Source organism: Phacochoerus africanus, chromosome 1 (assembly GCF_016906955.1).
Source record: "Phacochoerus africanus isolate WHEZ1 chromosome 1, ROS_Pafr_v1, whole genome shotgun sequence".
NCBI classification, from domain to species: domain Eukaryota; kingdom Metazoa; phylum Chordata; class Mammalia; order Artiodactyla; family Suidae; genus Phacochoerus; species Phacochoerus africanus.
In genome coordinates, this window is record NC_062544.1 from 288687295 (window position 1) to 288705028 (window position 17734).

The 17734-nt window shown below is 58.9% G+C and overlaps 1 protein-coding gene across 7 annotated transcripts in view; it reads left to right on the forward strand.

Annotated features, from left to right (window-relative positions):
- The window catches only part of PCNT (pericentrin), a 104877-nt gene extending 89313 nt beyond the window's left edge, over positions 1–15564 (forward strand). For 4 of the 7 annotated variants that reach the window (XM_047798547.1, XM_047798588.1, XM_047798556.1 and 1 more), the window contains 10 exons: positions 60–210; positions 703–1329; positions 4683–4912; positions 5490–5592; positions 6297–6476; positions 9903–10135; positions 11017–11093; positions 12311–12434; positions 14611–14738; positions 15147–15564. In XM_047798547.1, coding sequence (XP_047654503.1) covers positions 60–210; positions 703–1329; positions 4683–4912; positions 5490–5592; positions 6297–6476; positions 9903–10135; positions 11017–11093; positions 12311–12434; positions 14611–14738; positions 15147–15187 — 1894 coding nt within the window. In that variant the 3' untranslated portion in view covers positions 15188–15564. The remainder of the gene's footprint in view (positions 1–59; positions 211–702; positions 1330–4682; positions 4913–5489; positions 5593–6296; positions 6477–9902; positions 10136–11016; positions 11094–12310; positions 12435–14610; positions 14739–15146) is intronic. The other 3 variants (XM_047798581.1, XM_047798596.1, XM_047798573.1) reach the window with 2 other exon arrangements.
- The last annotated feature ends 2170 nt before the right edge of the window (positions 15565–17734 follow it).

The window sequence follows — 17734 nt, forward strand, 5'->3', positions numbered from 1 at the left end:
CGAGCACGTGGCAGGGCGCCGGGTGCCAGCGTGTCCCGTTGAGAGCCCTGTCCCCCCAGGTCCGTGCTGGACAGTAAGGAGGAGGCCCTGCAGGCCGCACTGCAGCAGCTGGAGAGCCAGCGCGGGAAGGAGCGGGCCCTGCAGGGCCGGCTGGAGGAGGAGCGGCTGCAGCACCTGCAGAGGGAGGGCCAGAGCGCCAAGACCGTGGAGGTGACGTGGGCTCAGGGCGGTGAGGGGGCCGCACCTCCAGGGACAGGGCACCTGTGCCCGCCTCTGCCGTGAGGGGCCCAGCCGTGTGCGGTGGAGGCCGCGCCCGGCGCCCGATGTGGCTGCTGCGGTGACCGTGCCCAGCGAGGTTCTGTGGGCCTGGACCCGCTGGCCGGGGTTTGGGTGACTGCACTTCAGCAGCACCGACAGGGCAGGCGCATCTGAGTCCTGGGTGTTGTGCTTCAGGGTGGGGAGGGGGCCGGGCTCTGGGCTACGGGGCGGGGGGCGGGGGTCGCAGGAGGAGCGATTGTCACACGCACTCCTTTCGCCCCAAGGCTGACATCGGGAGGCGGGAGGGCCCGGCAGAAAGGCGGCAGGAAGCCCTCAGCGCTCCTGCTCGCGGGTTAACGTCTCTCGTCTTAGTTGTTTATGTGTTTAAATGCTTTTCATTTTTTCCACTGTCGTTGATTTACAGTCGTCTTACTTTTTGATCAGGAGTTGAGAGCGTCTTTGGAGAAGCAGCAGGCTCAGAGTAACCAGCTGTGTGTGGCCTTGAAGCACGAGCAGACGGCGAAGGACAACCTCCGGAAGGAGCTGCAGATCGAGGCCTCGCGCTGCGAGGCGCTGCTGGCGCAGGAGCGCAGCCACCTCTCTGAGCTGCAGCGGAGCCTGGAGGCCGAGCAGGGCCGGTCGCGGGAGCTGGCCGAGGCCCTGCACCACGAGCGCCGCCTGACGGAGCGGCTGAGCCGGCGGACGCAGGAGAAGCAGGTGCACGAGGCTCTGCTGCAGAAGCTGAAGGGCCAGGAGGCCCGCGTGCTGGAGCTGGAGGCGGCGCTGCAGACGGCCCTGCAGCGGGCCCTGGAGGCCGAGGCGCGCCCGTGCCGCGAGGAGGTCAAGAGGGAGCAGGAGGTAAGTGCCGCGCCGAGGCCCCCCGTGGAGGCCCCGCAGACCCTGGCAAGAAGGCGGGAGAGGCCTGCGCGGGCCCAGGCAGAGGTAGAGCAGCCCCGCGCGGCACAGGCAGAGCAGGCCGCATGCAAGGATACAAGGCCGGGAGCAGAGCCGAGGCCCAGCCGAATGGACGCTGACAAGTGGAGGAGGTGGCAGAGAGACAAGGAGATGCTGGTGAGCCCGCCGCGCCCGAGGGCCTGTCCCAGCTCCGGGCTGTCCCTTGTCTGGTCGCGGCAGCTTGGCAGCAAGTTGGGAGTCAGGCTGTGTGCGTCCTCAGCTTGGTTCTCTTCCGAGGCTGCTGGGGATGCTCGGGGCCCTCGCGGTTCCCTGTGCCTCGGAGCTCAGCTCCTCCGCTTGCGCAGGGAGGTCCTTGCGGCGCCGCCAGCCTCTCTGCGGAGCCGTGTCCCCGCGCGACAGCTTCCCGTCTTCCGTCCGTGCCATCAGAGGCCTCTCCGTTTCCGTCGCGCTTCTCTAGTGTCTTTCAACAGCGTTTCAACGGGTAAAAGCTTTGCATGTCTTCTGATGAGTTTAGTCCCAAATACTCTTTTTTGGTGCTGTTGCAAGTGGGGTCACTCTTTACTTCTGTCTTCAGATTGTGCGTCGCCACGCGGGTGGTTTTTAGTACCTGGCTCTCGTGTCCTACCGCCCTGCTCAACTGGGCTGTCAGGTCCGACGTTTTCGAAGGCGGAGTCTTTGGGCTTTTCCACATCAAAGGTGGCGCTTTGTGCGGCAGACCCGGTCTCCCGTGTTCCTCCGCAACTTGCGTGCCCTGGGCTTCGGCGCCGGCCTGGCGGCTCCAGCCACAGCGCGCGGGCAGTGCCCAGCGGGCGTGAGGCGGCGTGCAGCCCGCGTCCCGACCTCGGGGGCTGTGCCGGTGGTGCTGGGGTTTTTGTGGACGGTCCCTCGGCTCCTCGTTCCTTCCGAGTGCTGGATGTGCTTTTCCTCTGCCCCTTGACGTCCATGGATTTTTTTCGCGCGTCGAGCCGTTCTTGCACTCGGGCGTGCAGCCGGCTGGAACTGGGAGTGGAGTTTTGCTTACGTGGTGCTGGTTCAGCTTGCTGGTCTTTTGTTGGGGAGTCTGGGTTTCCGTTTCCATGGGCTTGTCTGCCGTGGCTCTCTCTTCTGGCGGCGTTTCTGGTTTTGATGGCAGGAAGGCCTTGGCCTCGCAGGTGGGTGGCAAAGTGCTCCTGCCTCTCTTTTTCGGATGGGCCTTCGTTTGAGAGACATTTTAGGTCAACCAAAAGCCTTTGTTTCACCGGAAATTCTATCCCGTGTCTTCTCATGGATTGACATTTACTTCGCCCTCTTTAAAAATATTATTTTGAAATTTCAGAAAAGTCCTTCCTCGTTTTTATTTTTCTATTTTGTGGAATCATAAAAAGCTTTTAAAATGCGCAGGGAAGACTGATGGCCTGGTCTTTTTAATGGTTAGGCCGCCGTGAAATGGCTGAGAAGTAAGTAAAAGTGAGATGCCAGTCCCCTAACACTGAGGTCGCTGAGTTAAATTGTGTAGTTCAGAGGTTTTTAGGACAACGTGTTGTGCAGCCGTCACTACAGTCATTTTTATTATTTTTATTTGTTTATTTTTTTGCTTTTTAGGGCCACACCCTCGGCATATGGAGGTTCCCTCCCAGGCTAGGGGTTGAATCAGAGCTGCAGCAGCTGACCTACACCAGAGCCACAGCAACTCGGGATCCGAGTTGCGTCTGTGACCTACACCACGGCTCACAGCAACGCCTGATCCTTAAGCCGCTGAGATAGAGGCCAGGGATCAAACCTGCGTCCTCATGGAGACTAGTCAGGCTCATTGCTGCTGAGCCACAATGGGAACTCCTATAGTAAATTTTTACATATGTTCATCAGCCCTGAATGGCCCTGCGGTCACCCCAGCCTCAGGCACCTATTGATCTACTTTCTGTGTCTGTGGATTTGTCTCTTCTGGACTTTTTTTTTTTTGGTCTTTTTGTCTTTTTAGGGCTGCATCCGCGGCATATGGAGGTTCCCAGACTAGAGGTCGAATCAGAACTGTAGCCGCCGGCCTACACCACAGCCACAGCAATGAGGGATCAGAGCCTCGTCTGAGACCTACACCACAGCTCACGGCAACGCTGGATCCTTAACCCATGGACGGAACCCATGTCCTCGTGGATGCTAGTCGGGTTTGCTAAGCGCTGAGCCACGATGGGAACCCTGGACATTTCATATTAACAGAATCACACAGTGTGTGGCCTTTCGTGTCTGGCTTCTCCTGTGGTTTGTGCATGTTGTGTGTCAGGATGTGTGTCTTCTGTGGTGTTTAAACCACCTTGTGTGTAATGTCGCGTTCCCCCACCAGAGGCCTTGGGACCAGAGGAGTCGTCTGGGGTTGGTGGGGGTGGGGGGAGAGCAGATCCCACGATGGGGGCAGGTAGAGTCACCTGCTGCACGGGCCTTGGACTCCTGGCGCGTGTCCCCCTGGGAGGAGAGATTTTGGTCACATTCTTCCTAAAGGGCTTTGCAAACCATGCCCAGAGTTTCTGCCCTTTTTTTTTTTTTTTTTTTTGTCTCTTTAGGGCTGCCCCCATGACATATGGAAGTCCCCAGGCCAGGGAGCTGCAGCTGCCGGCCTACGCCACAGCCACACGGGATCCAAATGAGCCGAGTCTGTGACCTCCACCACAGTGTGCAGCGAGGCCAGGGATCGAACCCGCATCCTCATGGATACTAGGCAGATTTGTTTCTGCTGAGCTACAACGGGAACTCTGGGCCGCAATTTTTATTTGATTTTGGGGGGTGCGCGCACGGGAAAACGTGTGGGAATGTTGTTGCTTAAAAACCCAAGTGTTTTCTCCTCTAAATTAGTAATCGTTCTTCAGATGCGCCTCGATGTGCGTTTTAGGTGCTAGCGGTCCTTTTGGGGTGACCTTTACCGTGGGCGGTGGCTTGACCGGGGTCGTGGGGTCTTTCTCTGGCCCTGGCAGCCCAGGCCTCTGAGAGTTGTTTCAGGACCAATGTCGTCTTTTCTAAGCAAAATAAAGCGCCAGTTCCATTCTGTTGCTTCCTCATCTGGACGGGAGGCTCTCACTTTCCTCGTGAGGCTGCTGCCTGGAGAGGGCGAGTCACACCCGCTGCCCAGGAGGTGCCGGGTGGGAGCCCGGTCCACCTGTCGGCCTGGCAGCTGGTCACTCTCAGCCCTGCCCGGTCCTGCCTATCCCTGCGAGCAGCCCCTCCCCCAGCTCTCCCCTCCGTCTGCCCCCCCACCCCCCGAGGGGCTGGGTGCTGGGCAGGTGTGGCCCTGGCTGGTCCACAGTGAAGGTGGTCCCCAGGCGGGCCACCCACCCCTCCTGCCAGGGCAGCGTCCAGGGCTGCTCCTCCGTGAGGCTGTGCCTGAGGGTCCTCGGGAAGGAGGGGGCCCTTCCCCGGGAAGCCCCCCGAGGGTCTCTGAGGCAAAGCGTGTGGGGATCGGTCCAGGGGCCCGGCCGGTGCACCCCAGGCTCCGGTCTCTGCTCTGGGACACGTGTGAGAGTCTCTGCTTTTTGCTGTCCCAGCGGGAGTTGGCGCTGCAGCACCAGCGGGACGAGCACAAGATCCGGCAGCTGCGGGCGCGGGAGCTGCGGGCGCGGGAGCTGCAGGCGCGGGAGGCGGCGCGTCCCTGCCCGGAGCCGGAGCCGGAGCCCGAGTCGCTCCGGGAGCAGCAGCAGGGCCTGGAGACGGCGCGGCAGCAGCTCCTCTGTGCCGCGGGGCTGCTGACCAGCTTCATCAACCAGACGGTGGATAGGTGAGCCCTGGGGACGAGCTGGCCGCGTGGTCAGCACCTTTGATGCTGAGAAGGATCCCGAGTTTGGGGCGAGGCTTTGTTCTGACGACACAGACTCCGTCTCTCGCACGTGCGCGGATTCTTGGGCTGTGTTCTCTCGAAAGATGATGACGGAATTATGTTGTTTTCTGTCTGATATGTCAGAAAACCCACGTTTCTTTCAACCGGGTTCTCTTCCTGCCTTTACAGCTGCTCACCACCCAAGGGTCCCGCCCAGGACGGGAAGGGGGGGTGGTGCCCGGTCTGCGTGTCTGTCTTGCCCCGAGGATGGGAGGCACCTTCCTGGTGGAGGCCCGGGCTCTGCTGTTGGCCGTGAACAGACGGGAGGAATGTCAGCCTCTCCCTTTCCTGCGCGGAGCCGGCCGGGCCCTGGCAGAGGGGCAGCGGGAGCTGGAGGAGCCCCCCAGCCCCCACACCGAGGGGCCCTGGGTGGTGGTCAGTGGCGGGAGGTTTCTGGGCTTCCCAGCGCCCAGCCCCAGGCTTTGGATGCCCATCGGCCTGACCCTTGTGCCTCTCTCGTGACCCCCTGTTCTCCCAGGACCCTCAGCGACTGGACGTCGTCCAACGAGAAGGCCGTAGCGTCTTTGCTGCACACGCTGGAGACACTCAAGTCTGACTTGGGCTCGTCCGGCTCCTGCCACGTGAGACTCGCTTCCTTGGTCGTGGTCACTGGCCCTCCTCTCCCCTCCCGCCTGTCTCCTTTGGCTCCGGGGGCACTCGTGTCCTGTCCCTGGTGCCCCTCATGGCACTGATGAGTCCTGTGCTGTGGCTGAGGCCCCGGCCCCTCTGCTGCCCGTGCACTTGCACTGGGACCGCAGGCCAGGCAGAGCCACCCCCCGTCAGATGCGTCCAGGGGGCTTCAGGGGCCTGGCTGCTGATGGGAATTCCCTGTCAAGGTTCTGGGACAGTCAGGATGCGGTGAGATGTGTCGTGCAAGCAGCGTGCAGTGTAGGCACAGGGGAGCTGAGCCCGCTTGCCTGCCCGCTGTGCGTCCTCAGTGGTGGGTGTGCCCTGCCCTCTGTTGGGCTCTGGGGCCACCTCGGTGTCCCACGCCTGCCGGAGTCCCTCCTCAGGGTCCTTTTTCCCGGCCGTCTTGTGGGAACTGGGACAGGCTTACCTTTTACCCACCCCGTCTTGTGCCAAGTCCACTTCCTAAAGGTTTGAAAGGAAACGTGACTTGGTGATTGGATGGCTCTTGTTATTTCCTGTCCCTGGATGGACTCTGCCCACCAAACCCCAATGTGTTGAAGTCACAGCCCCTGAAAATACCCAACAATCAAAGCCTCGAGTGGTCTGCAGCCCTTTTAACAAAGAACCCTCGTTGGTGGGTCTCGTTCCCCTCCAGAGGAAGACGGCAGCCGCGCTGCAGGCCCGGCTGGTGGACGTCCTGCTGAGCGACAACGAGTCCCTGCGCAGAGCGCTCAGCACGGTGACCCGGGAGAAGGCGGAGCTGTGCCGGGCCCTGTCCCAGCTGGAGAGGAGCCCCCGGGCCTCGAGGGCCCTGCAGGAGAGCTGCACGCGCCGGGTATGGGGCCGGGGCCGGGTACGGGCGGGGCCGCGCACAGACACGGCTGCCTGCACGGGCTCACACCTGCACACGCCTGTGACACTTGCCATGAGACAGGGCCTCATGCCTGCTCGTGAAAGGACGCTTTGACTAAGGATTGAGGAGTGTGATGAAATTAGGATTCTCTGACTTCATTTGATGAAAACGAGCTGTCGTTTTCTGTCCGTATCGTTTGATGGGTGCTTTCTCGGAAAGGCCTCATTTTTTCCTGTTTCATATTTTGGTTTTTCGTCCATGACTTGCTTGACCTTTTTCACAGTGAGAACTGTCGGAATTGCGTCTTGATTCGCCTCGCGCTCAGCCGCCTCTTGCCGACGGGACACTGAATTGCGCACGTGCCTAGGTTTTCGTGACCCTCGAGCCACTGTGCTGGCCGAGGGCAGGAGGCGGCCTCGCCCGGCCCCGGCCGCTCTCCATGCTCTGCCTCTGGTGTCCCCGGGCCATGGAGCCTCCGCTTCTTTCCTGAGCATCGGAGCTCTGTGATGCTTGGACGGTTGGGCGGCTCTGCCTGGCACCGAGGGGCGTGCTCCGTGCGCCCCGTGCGGCCGCGGCCGCGTGTGGATGGGACTCCATGGCTCTGCGCCGGGCCCGGGGGTGGGACCGCCGGCTTCTACGGTCACTGCGCAGCACTTGGCGGCCCCGCCGTCTCTCTTCGTCTCTGCGTTGGGAGGTGTTGGCACTTCTTCTGGCCGGAACGCTGATGGGTGTGAGGTGGTATCTGCACGTCTTGTTTTGCCTCTTCTGAAGTTGGAGCCTTTGTTTTCTTCTTGTTGGGCTGTGGGCGGTCTCTCTGCCCTCCGGCCGCAGCCTTTGTCGGATGCGGGATTTGCACACGTCTCCCCGGCCCACGCTGTCCCCGCAGAGCGGCGCTGACAGAACGAGCGTCCGGACGAGGTCTCTGCCGTTCGCTCCTGTCTGGCTCCCGCCAGGCGTTTGACGTGTCGCGTTAGGTCTACGATCTGTTTTCAGTTCGTGTTGTTGGGCTTTGAGGGCTGGGCCCAGGTCTTTCCCAGCGTTGCTGTGGACGAGAGTGTCCCTCTCCCTGACCTGACTTTGTGCCTTGTCACACGCGCTTCCACAGTGTCTTGTGTGCGTGCTGGGACTCTGTCCTGTCCCCTGGGTCCGTGTGCCCTTTGTCAGCTGCCTGATCAGTGCGGGTTTATGTCCACGTCCGGAGTGTGCCCGCTTTTCTTCTTCCTCATGTCGTTTGGCTGCTCTAGTTCCTTTGTCCTTTCAGTATAAATTTCAGACTCTTGCTGGTTATTTGACTGGGATTGTATCAGAATCTGTAGATCCCTGTGGGAGGAACTGGGAAGGTGACAGTGGCGTCGCTGCTGCGGAAAAGTCTGGCAATTCCTCAAAAGAGAGGGCGCTGCGGCCTCCCCAGCAGCCCACCCCTGGGTGTTTCCCCGAGAAACGAAAACGCGTACATGTCCACGTAAGACTGTTGACACGCTCTCCTGTCACCATTACTCGTCACTCCAAATGTGGGAATGACCCAAACGCCCATTGCCTGATGGCTGCATATATAAGATACAGCACGTCCATAAACGGACGGTAGCGGGGAGGAAAGGCCTGACAGGTGTGGCTGGAAACGTCACAGCAGGCGGAAGGAGCCGGTCCCCAGAGGCCTCACGGTGTCAGGCTCCGCACCGCGAAAGGCCCAGGCAGGCGGCGCCCGAGACGGAGGGAGAGGGTGCGCGTGACGCTTGGCGATGCAGTCGCGTGGTGGTGATGGTTGCACACCCCTGGGAATGTACCAAAAGCCAGTTCAGTGCCACGCTTTCAAAGGATAGATCTTATGGTACGCGAATCGTATCTCAGTGAAGCTGTTATTAAAAATCAGGGCAGGGAGTTCCTGCAGTGCTGTGGTGGGCTCAGCAGCTGCTCCGCAGCACCAGGACGTGGCTTCGATCCCCAGCCTGGCTAAAGGATCTGGCGTTGCGGCAGCTGTGGTGCAGGTCACAGTCGCGGCTGGGATCTGATCCCTGGCCCGGGAACTCCCATGTTCCGAGGGGCGGCCAAAGAAGGGAAATAAAAAAATTAGGGCAAGAATTGCCCTCCTACCTGTAGCCGCGTTTGAGCTGAACTGTACTGACTTCCCATCTGTGTCCCAGGCTCGTCTCTCCATCACCTAGATCTTTGGAAATTCCTTGCTGAAGTGAATTGTAGCTGTCAGCCTGAAGAGCACTAAGATGTTCTTCTGAACATTTTGTGAGATTTTCAGCTGATTCTTTCACGGTTTCAGGGGTCGTTGTAAATGGTGCTTTAAAAGCGTTCGTTTTCTGGTGCGTGGCTGGTGTTCTTAGGCTGACCTTTGCCCTGCGGCCTTGCTGGCCCCTCTTGTGGCCCCACGAGCCTTTTTTGCAGGATTTTACAGACACGGTCTTGTCGTATGTGAATAAGGAGTTTATTTCCTTCTTCGCAGCTTCCTTGCCCGTGGCCCAGGCTGGGCGGGTCAGGGTGGGGGGGCCCGGGTGGCACCCGGCTCCCAGCACCCAGTCCTGGAGAGGGGCCGCCTTCCCCGTGCAGGAAGAGGCCCGGGAGCAGCTTGCAGGAGCTCCTCCTGCCCCTGGTTTGCGGAGGCGGGTGGTGTGAGTGGGCACCAAAGTTTGCTGTGCTTGCTCTGCGTGTGTTGCTGTGACGGTGGGTCTCTCTTGTTTCCTCTCGCGATGTGCAGGTGATGTTGGTTTCTGAAGGTGGACTCTACTCAGAGTCCCAGGAAAAGCCGCGCTCGATCGTGGGGGGTAGCATTTTGATGTACTTATGTTTTGCGGAACATTTTTGGATCTGGCTTCTGGAGGCCTGTTTATCGGGAGGGTTTTTGGTCGTCTCTGTCTGGCTTGGGCCTTATGAAGTGACCCGGATCGTGCGCCCTCCTCTTCGGTTTTTTGGAGGAGATTATGTCCAGCTGGTGGCTTCCTTCCGTCAGTATTTGCTCACATTCACCAGGGGGACCACCAAGCCGAGCGTCTTCCCCTGGGCAGGTTTGCTGCAGTGGGCTTGGCACGTCTGGGCTGTTGGGTGGGGTGTTCTGGCAAGGCCGTCAGGCTTCCGACAGGGCCGGGCTGTGGGCCGCCGTCGGGGGAACCTGGACCAGGACGCAGCCGCCAGCCTCTGCCTGCGGGACCTCAGGTGCCCGCGCCTGCTCCCGCCTGGGCCGTACTTGGTGGCCGCCCTCCGCAGGGCTCCTCGGAGCTGCTGGGGGGACGTCTGGGCTCTGCACTCTGTCCGACAGACGCGAGCAAACTCGGAGCAGCTGTTTCTGGTGACGATGTTGGGATGATTTGCTGAGGAGAGTGGTTTTCTTAGAGCGCCTGGCCCTCGCGTGCTGCTCACCGCGAGTCAGACGTCCGATGGCAAGTTTCCCCCTTTTTTTTTTAGATGGAGAAGTTGTACCTGCATTATTTGAGGGCAGAGAGCTTTAGAAAAGCCCTGATTTATCAAAAGAAGTATCTTTTACTGTTGATCGGTGGATTCCAAGACTCTGAACAAGAAACACTCTCCATGATCGCCCACTTGGGCGTCTTTCCTTCCCAAGCGGATAAGAAAGCGCCAGCGTCCCGGCCCTTGGCGAGGTTCCGCACGGCCGTCAGGGTGGTGGTCGCCGTCTTAAGGTACCTGTGGGCCCTGCCTCGGGGTCTCCGGTCTTCCGGTCTTTAAACTCTGCAGCTCTGCTCTCCCTGACCCTTTTCTTCCGGGAACCACATCATCCAAACCTGCGCCCCTGAAACGGACGGGTCCAGGCGCCTCCTCGCTGTTGCGCAAAGCCTGACCCATACCGTGCTTCCCGGGGACGGCGGCGTCGCCCGTGTCTCAGTTTCTTAGGTTTCCGTCGAGCTGGTGCTGCACAGAGATGCTCTTGCCGCCCCTCCCCACGGGGGGCCACCGTTTGTGGCAGGCTGTTTGTGGCACGTCCCTGTGGACGTGCTGGGAGCCCCTGGCCCTGGGGCGCATCCTGGCCCCTGACCCGCCCCGGCCCTTCCACGCACAGGACTCCAGTTTGGGAGCCGGGATGGGACTCCCCGGCCTGAGAGGGAATTTGGACTATTTCATAATTAACAGTGATAAAACTTATTTTATTCTATGATTTAACGTTTTTGTTTTATATAAAAGCATATTTTATAACTTCTAAAAATGTTTGTGCACTAAGAATTGTGCAGCCGAGTGTGCTCCGGGCCAGCCCACCTCCGTCGGAGGCCCGGGCCGAGGGCGGGCTGGGCTGCAGCCTCTTCGAGACCCACCTGCGGGGACCGAGCCCCCCAGGCCCCCCTCCAGGTCCACTGACCGCACCCACTGCCATCCACCCGGGCTTCTGCCCCGGGCGGCCACCCTGCCTCCGCCTTCCCAGCAGGCTCAAGGGAGGCCCTTCCCGGGCTCGGGCTGTGAGGCCGTCGGGTGCATGGTGACACGGGCGGGGCTGTCACTCGGGGTCGGGTCGCCTCCGGATGTGCACGGCTCTCGCTCTAGCTTTCGGCGTCTCTTCCCCTCTTTGTAGGTTACGCTTTTTGGTCAAGAAGTGGCAGCAGGTGGACGGCAGAGGAGCCCTAGCGCCGGGCCGGGCGCCTCGACCAGGTACCCTCTGCCACCCCGGGGCCCGTGGGGCGTCCCGAGGCGCCATGAGAAATGGGTGTTTCGCCCGTGGGGCAGGTTTTGGAGGAAAATGTTTTCATTGGGGAAATGAGCACAAGGCGGTACAGCTGATGCAGGTGAAAACAGTCATTCAGAGGAGCACAGCCCCAGGAACACAGACATGCTGAGCGGGCCGGCCAACGGCTTCTTCCCCCGTGCCCGTCTCCTGGGAGCCCCGCTGCCTCTGCCTCAGCCCTCGAGTCGGCTGTGGTGGTCGCCCAGGGGTAGACTTGCGGGCAGCGTCTCTGGAGCCCTGTGACCTTCGTGGCCCCTGGGCTTCCTGGCGGTGCCCCGGGCTTCCTGGTGGTGCCAGGCTTTGATTTCCATGTGGGCATCGTTACATCTTGAGATCAGATTCTTCCTTGTCCTTCAGGAAAGTCTGCCCCCTCCAGGGTGGCCTCCAGGGTTTTGCCGCTCCCACTCCTCAGAGCTGAGGCCGGGATCCCCCCCACCTGGACCCCCCGGGCCCCACTTGCTCCATCAGGGCACCGAGTGCTCCACCAGGACGCTGCCCAGTTGGACACGGGGCTCAGGGTCAGCCTTGCAGGAGTAAAATGCCGGTGATGGAAACTCAGGTTTCTTCTAGAGGGTTTTTTTTGGGGGGGGGGCTGTGGGCTGTACGTGTGGCATATGGAAGTTCCCCAGCCAGGGGTCGAATCAGAGCTGCCTCTGTGACCTACACTGCAGCTGCAGCAATGTCGGATCCTTAACCCACAGTACCACCATGGGAACTCCTCTTCTAGAGATTTAAAAAATATTTTTATAACAGATGCTTTTAAAATGTTTTTGGAGTTCCCATCGTGGCTCAGCGGTAACGAACCCGACTAGCGTCCATGAGGACGAGGGTTCGATCCCTGGCCTCATTAAGTGGGTTAAGGATCTGGTGTTGCCATGAGCTGTGGTGTAGGTCGTAGACGTGGCTTGGATTCCCGTGTGGCTGTGGTTGTGGTGTAGGCCAGCAGCTCCGATTCGACCCCTAGCCTGGGAACCTCCTACCACAGGTGCAGCCCCGACATTAAAAAAAAAAAAAAAAAAGTTTTGAAATTACCATGCAGACTCTTAAAAAGTTGTAAATTTTGAGTTTTGGTGGCTGGGCCTTCTTACTAAAATGCATTTTTTCTTTCCTTAATCCCTCTGCTGTTAAATGATTCTTGGGGAAGCTGTTGCGGTGCCACGGCGGCAACGGTCTCCACCTGACGCCCTCGAATCCCCACCAACCCGGGACGTGTCTTCCAGCCATGCCAGGGACCCTGTGCGGAAAGCCTCACCGTGCCAGAGGGACAGGTGAGCAGTGTGCCCGCAGCTGTGTTTCCTCCGTGGGGCTGTGGCCGTCACTGGAGCCAGGTGTGCAGAGACAAGGGCCACGCACAGAGGTGTCCCTAGGCCCCCAGCCCGTGTGAGCCGTGTGCATGCATGGCCCTGGTGTTAGCTTTACCTGGTCGCTGCTCTTTGGGATTTGGGCTTTTGCACACAGAGCGTTATCTTTATACTTAACAACTCACGTGGCAGTTGAGAAGTTAACATGATAGCATTAAACATCCACAAAGTATTTGGGGAAAAAACAACAGTTTTTAATTAAAAATACAATTAAGAGGGAGTTTCCGTCATGGCTCGGTGGTTAACAAATCCAGCTAGGCACCATGAGGTTGTGGGTTCGATCCCTGGCCTCGCTCAGTGGTTTAAGGATCCGGTGTTGGTTGCAGATGCGGCTCGGATCCCGTGTTGCTGTGGCTGTGGTGTAGGCCGGTGGCTACAGCTCCAATTAGACCCCTAGCCTGGGAACCTCCATATGCCGTGGGTGCAGCCCAAGAAATGGCAAAAAGACAAAAAAAAAAAACAACAAAAGCAATTAAGAGGCCTTGTGTTAAATTGTCGAATGCAGTTTCCTTAAAATTCAAGTAAAGGGTATCCTGTGGCTGCGATGGTTTGAGGTTTGACTCTGTGTGACGGTCACCCCTGCGGCCCTGGGGGCACACAGTTGTGTGGTCTGGCTGGTCCCGCGAGGGCCTGGCGAACGCTAGTTACCTGCGTCACGGTTTGCGCCCTGTTTTCCTGACCGTGAGAGTCCCGTCCCGGCGCGGCTCCTGAAAGATGGGATTGCCGTTGCGTTTCTTCCGGTTGAACCCTGTCAGTGGTGATCACCCGGCTGAGGTGCCTGAACATGATTATGTCGTTTGTCGGTTCTTTCAACTGTGACCCGTCCCGTGCTTGGAACCCACCCTGGAGTGAGTAGGAACGTTCTGATTGTGTCCGTGGATCTGAACCCACGCACGTGCAGAGTGCGGCCTCTGCAGTCTGCGTGTGCTTTCCCGGGCCCCTGAGGTGGTCAGAGCCAAGCCCATCGTCCACCTGGGCATCAGGCTCGCACGTGCTCTCGGCCCCTGGCCTCTGGTCGGGATGGTCTCTGTGCCAGCTGCCTGTTACGCGGGAGGAGCTCAGGCATAGTTGCCCTGACTCGTGGGGAAGCCACACCCAGGCCTGTGAGCAGCGCCTACAGCCTGTCTCTGGGCGGGCCGTGTTTCGAGAGGTTTCATCCTAGCGCAAGCGGGGAACACACGCACCAGTGTGAGCCCGTGAGGGCCCAGAAGCCCAGTCCTGTCCTGGGGTGCGGGGGGGTGGGGGGTCGGGGGGCAGTGGGCAGGGACCCTGCAGCTCTCCCGGTGCCCAGCTTGGTGATAGCTTGGCAAGAAGAGATGGTGGCCAAGGCCTCTTCCCTGCGGGGTCAGGCAGATGAGTAAGACACGCTCCCTGCCCTGGAGAGGAGGTGAGCGGTGACACAGATGGGCCTCCCCGGGTCGCGGCTAGAGGCCAGGGGGAAGGGGCTGGGCGGCGGGACAGCTTGGGACAGTCCGGGAAAGGCACCCTCTGAGGGACGCTGGGCAGGGTCTGCTGGGGTAATAATTCGCATGGGAAGATTCAGTGAAGTGAATGATAGACAGTGGTTTCCACTTGTTTTCACTCGGGGAAACTGTAAAGAGGCTGGTTTTAAAGCACCATGTGGCACTTTTTAAAAAAGCCTTGGAGCTCCTTTTGTGGCTCAGTGGCAACAAACCCGATAGTATCCATAAGAACACAGGTTCGATGCCTGGCCTCGCTCCATGGGCTAAGGATCCAGCGTTTCCGTGAGCTGTGGTGTAGGTCACAGATGTGGCTCGGATCCTGCGTTGCTGTGGCTGTGGTGTCGGCCGGCGGCTGCAGCTCTGATTCGACCCCTAGCCTGGGAACCTCTATGTGGCCCCAAAAAGCAAAACAACAAAAAAAAAAAACCAAAAACAAAGCCTTCCTTTTTCTTTTGTGGTAAAGGAAAACCATGAAGGTAACAAGCACCCAGTTTCCCCCACTCCCTGCGAGGGTCTGGTCAGGGGCCAGCGTCACGGTGCACCTGCGCTCTCTGCAGCACCCCGTCCGCTGAGGTCGGCGCTTTCTCTCTTTCCTGGGGCGGCGGTGGGTCTGTTTGCAGATCCAGTCCAGCCCCAAATCCCAGATCTGAAAGATCCCTGAGTGCTTCTCAAGATCCAGAACGTTCCTTGACGGAATATATTCACCATTTAGAGATGATCCAGCAAAGACTGGGAGCTGTGCCACCAGGTAACGAAGGCCCTCTATCTTCGGAAATAGTCTAAGCGACCCAGGGCGTGCCGTCAGGGAGAAAAGAGGGCTCCCGCCCCGCCTGGTGGCTGCCGTCGGTGTCGCCCGTCAGCAGCGGCATCAGGGCAGGGCTGTGAGTGGAGACCCTCGGCCGTGGGTGCGTAGCGCCCTCAAGCCGCCTGGGCCTCTGGGCCTTTCTCTCAGCGACCAGGAAGATTATGTCTCAGCTTAGATGCAGTTTGTCCAGAGTTTCTTAACCTTCATAACTTAAACCGCTCTCTATCTTAATTGTAATTCTTATTTTTATCGTAAGATTAATTCAGTGGTAGTGTTTTCGAATCGTAGAATTCTTCTTGAAAGATGTGAAGCCTTCTCACAAATTGCTACCTTATTTCTGTCTGTATTTAGATTCCACTTCAAAGAAGTCCTGCCAGAAGATTAAACAGTGAATAAAATCCTTGTGGCTCTCACCCGTGACAGTTGTGTTTGAGGAAAAGACCCAATTTCCGAGGGAAGCACGTGGTGCGGGCTGGCGCGCTGGGCGGCATTGTCATCATACGTGTCCTCACGCTGACGCTGTGCTCAGAGCCAAGGGGGTGTTTTCCGTGTGGTTTTAGCACATTGTAGCTTCGTACCTTGGCCGTGTGGGCGCCTGCCTGATCCTGCCGGCCTTGGCCTGGGGGAGGCAGAGGATGGCTTCCTGCCATTTGTTTTCCTAAAGTGTACAGGTGGACGCTTTGTTTAAAAACCAAAACACACCAAAAACAAAACAAAACAAAACAAAACAAAAAAACACAATAAAATCAAAGCCCTGTGGTGTTTGTGAGTGGCCTTTGTGTTTTTTAGTTTTATCCGGTTTCCTTTTATCACTGGGAAAAATACAAAACATAGAATTTATGTTAAACTCTCGTAAGTCAATAGTTTTCAGCGGAGGAGTTCCTCTTGTGGCTCAGCGGGTTAAGAACCCAACTAGGATCCACTGGGATGTGGGTTCAATCCCTGGCCTCGCTCAGTGGGTTAAGGATATAGCATTGCTGTGAGCTGTGGTGCAGGTCACAGATGCAGCTCAGATCCTGCGTTGCTGTGGCTGTGGTGGAGGCCGGTAGCTACAGCTGACTCAACCCCTAGCCTGAGAACATCCATATGCTGCAGGGGCGGCCCTAAAAAGCCAAAAAAAAAAAAAAAAAAGCTGCAGTTCTTTGTCCAAGGCTCCCATGAAACTGACAGTCTGTGGCTTCCTCAGTCAATAGGCTGGAGCAGCACCCAGACGTGTCCTCTCAAGATCCAGACACGCCAAGCCCGTGCCTTTCTTGGTTGTGGGCAGTGCAAGGCGCAGCCGGGATACCGTGACAGTCCAGAGGCCACTGGTTCGTCCTGGAATTGAGCCGTCGCCATCCAGGGCACGGCTTCCTGCTCACCAGGGCCACTGCTGTGATGTCCTCAGTGCATCCAAATGATATGTCCACACGCAGACCCTAAGATGGGGACGTTGTCCCTGCCCGCCCAAGTTGCATTGATCATCTAATTGGTGTTGAAAAGAAAATGATAAGGGAATCGGAAAGCAAAACCTTTTAGGATGGCACTGGGACAGATGCTGCTGCTTCTGAACCCATGTCAAGAGTTCCTCCCAAAACAGCGGAGAGAAGTGCGAGGCCTGCTCTGGGAGGGGGTGGCCCACACGGAGCGCAGCGTCCCCTGAACCCCAGGAACGAGCTCGGGCTGCCAGCCAACACCACAAACCGGGTGGCTATGACCAACAGAAATCACGTCTCACTGTTGTGGAGGCTGCAAGTCCAGGATCGGGGTGCTGCAGGGGGTTCAGCTGAGGGCCCCTGCTGGGTGTGGATGGCTGGCTCCTCCTTGTGTCTTCAGAGGTGCACTCTCAGGGCTCATGGGATCACTGCGTCTGTCTGTGAGGGCTCCACCTCGCAGCCTCGTCTGAGCCCAGGTACTTCTCCAACCTTTCACCTTCCAACACCATCCCACTGTGGGGCAGGATTTCAACCGAGGACCTCGGCGGGGGGGACGCAGCCAGTCCACAAGTCCATACAGAGCGGGGCCTGAGCAGACCCAGAAGGCGTGCGCCAGCGCCTCGAGTGGGCACTCGGGCTCCTGGTGCTGAGCTTTCTCCCGCTGTCTCCTCCTCAGGCCGTGTCTGGTCACATGGATGGTCCCTGTGTCCAGCTGACAGAACAGGAGAGGCCCGCATCTGACCTGCACCTGGATCCGCACGGTGTGCTGGCATCCGCTGCACCCCACACAGGCTCAGGGCCTTGGAAGATTGCGGGTGGCAAACCAGGTGGTACCTCTGGCGGTCCACTTCAGGTGGAAAGAGCCAGCAGAGCCCTGATCCGTATGCGCCCTTGCCTGTGACTGTCCAGCTGGCCCTCCACGGCAGAGAAGAGACCGCAGGGGGGTATCCAGCAGGTCTGCAGATGGGCCTTGGGAGGCCCCCTTCCGTCCCGCAGGACACACACTGGAAGCACGATCTGGTGGGCGGGGTGACACCTGTGGATGTCACCCAGCCTCTTAAGTGGCAGGAAAGGAGACCTGCATTGGCTCAACACCACCCCCTCTCACAAAGGCTTCCTGGCTTCTGCAGCTCCTCAGTCCCTGCACTGCCAACCACAGACGCCAATGCGGAGCCCTTGACGAGGCAGGCAGTCCCCTCCACCAGAGGAGGCAGTAGCTGGTCCCACTGGGAACAGACACGTTCCTGTCTGCGGGGCGTCTGCCAACAGCGCGATCTGAGGACCTGGAGAATGTCTTACCTGCTGCCTTAGCTCTGTGTGACGGCGCCTCTCTGCAGCAGGCCCGTGTTTTATTTGTTGTACGGCCGCACCTGCTGCACATGGAAGGTCCTGCCCAGCCTAGGGATCGAATCCAAGCCACAGCTGCAACCTATACCGCAGCTGGGGCAATGCTGAATCCTTTAACCCACTGCGCCGGGCTGGGGGTCAAACCTGCACCTTCCCAGCAACCCAAGCCACTGCACT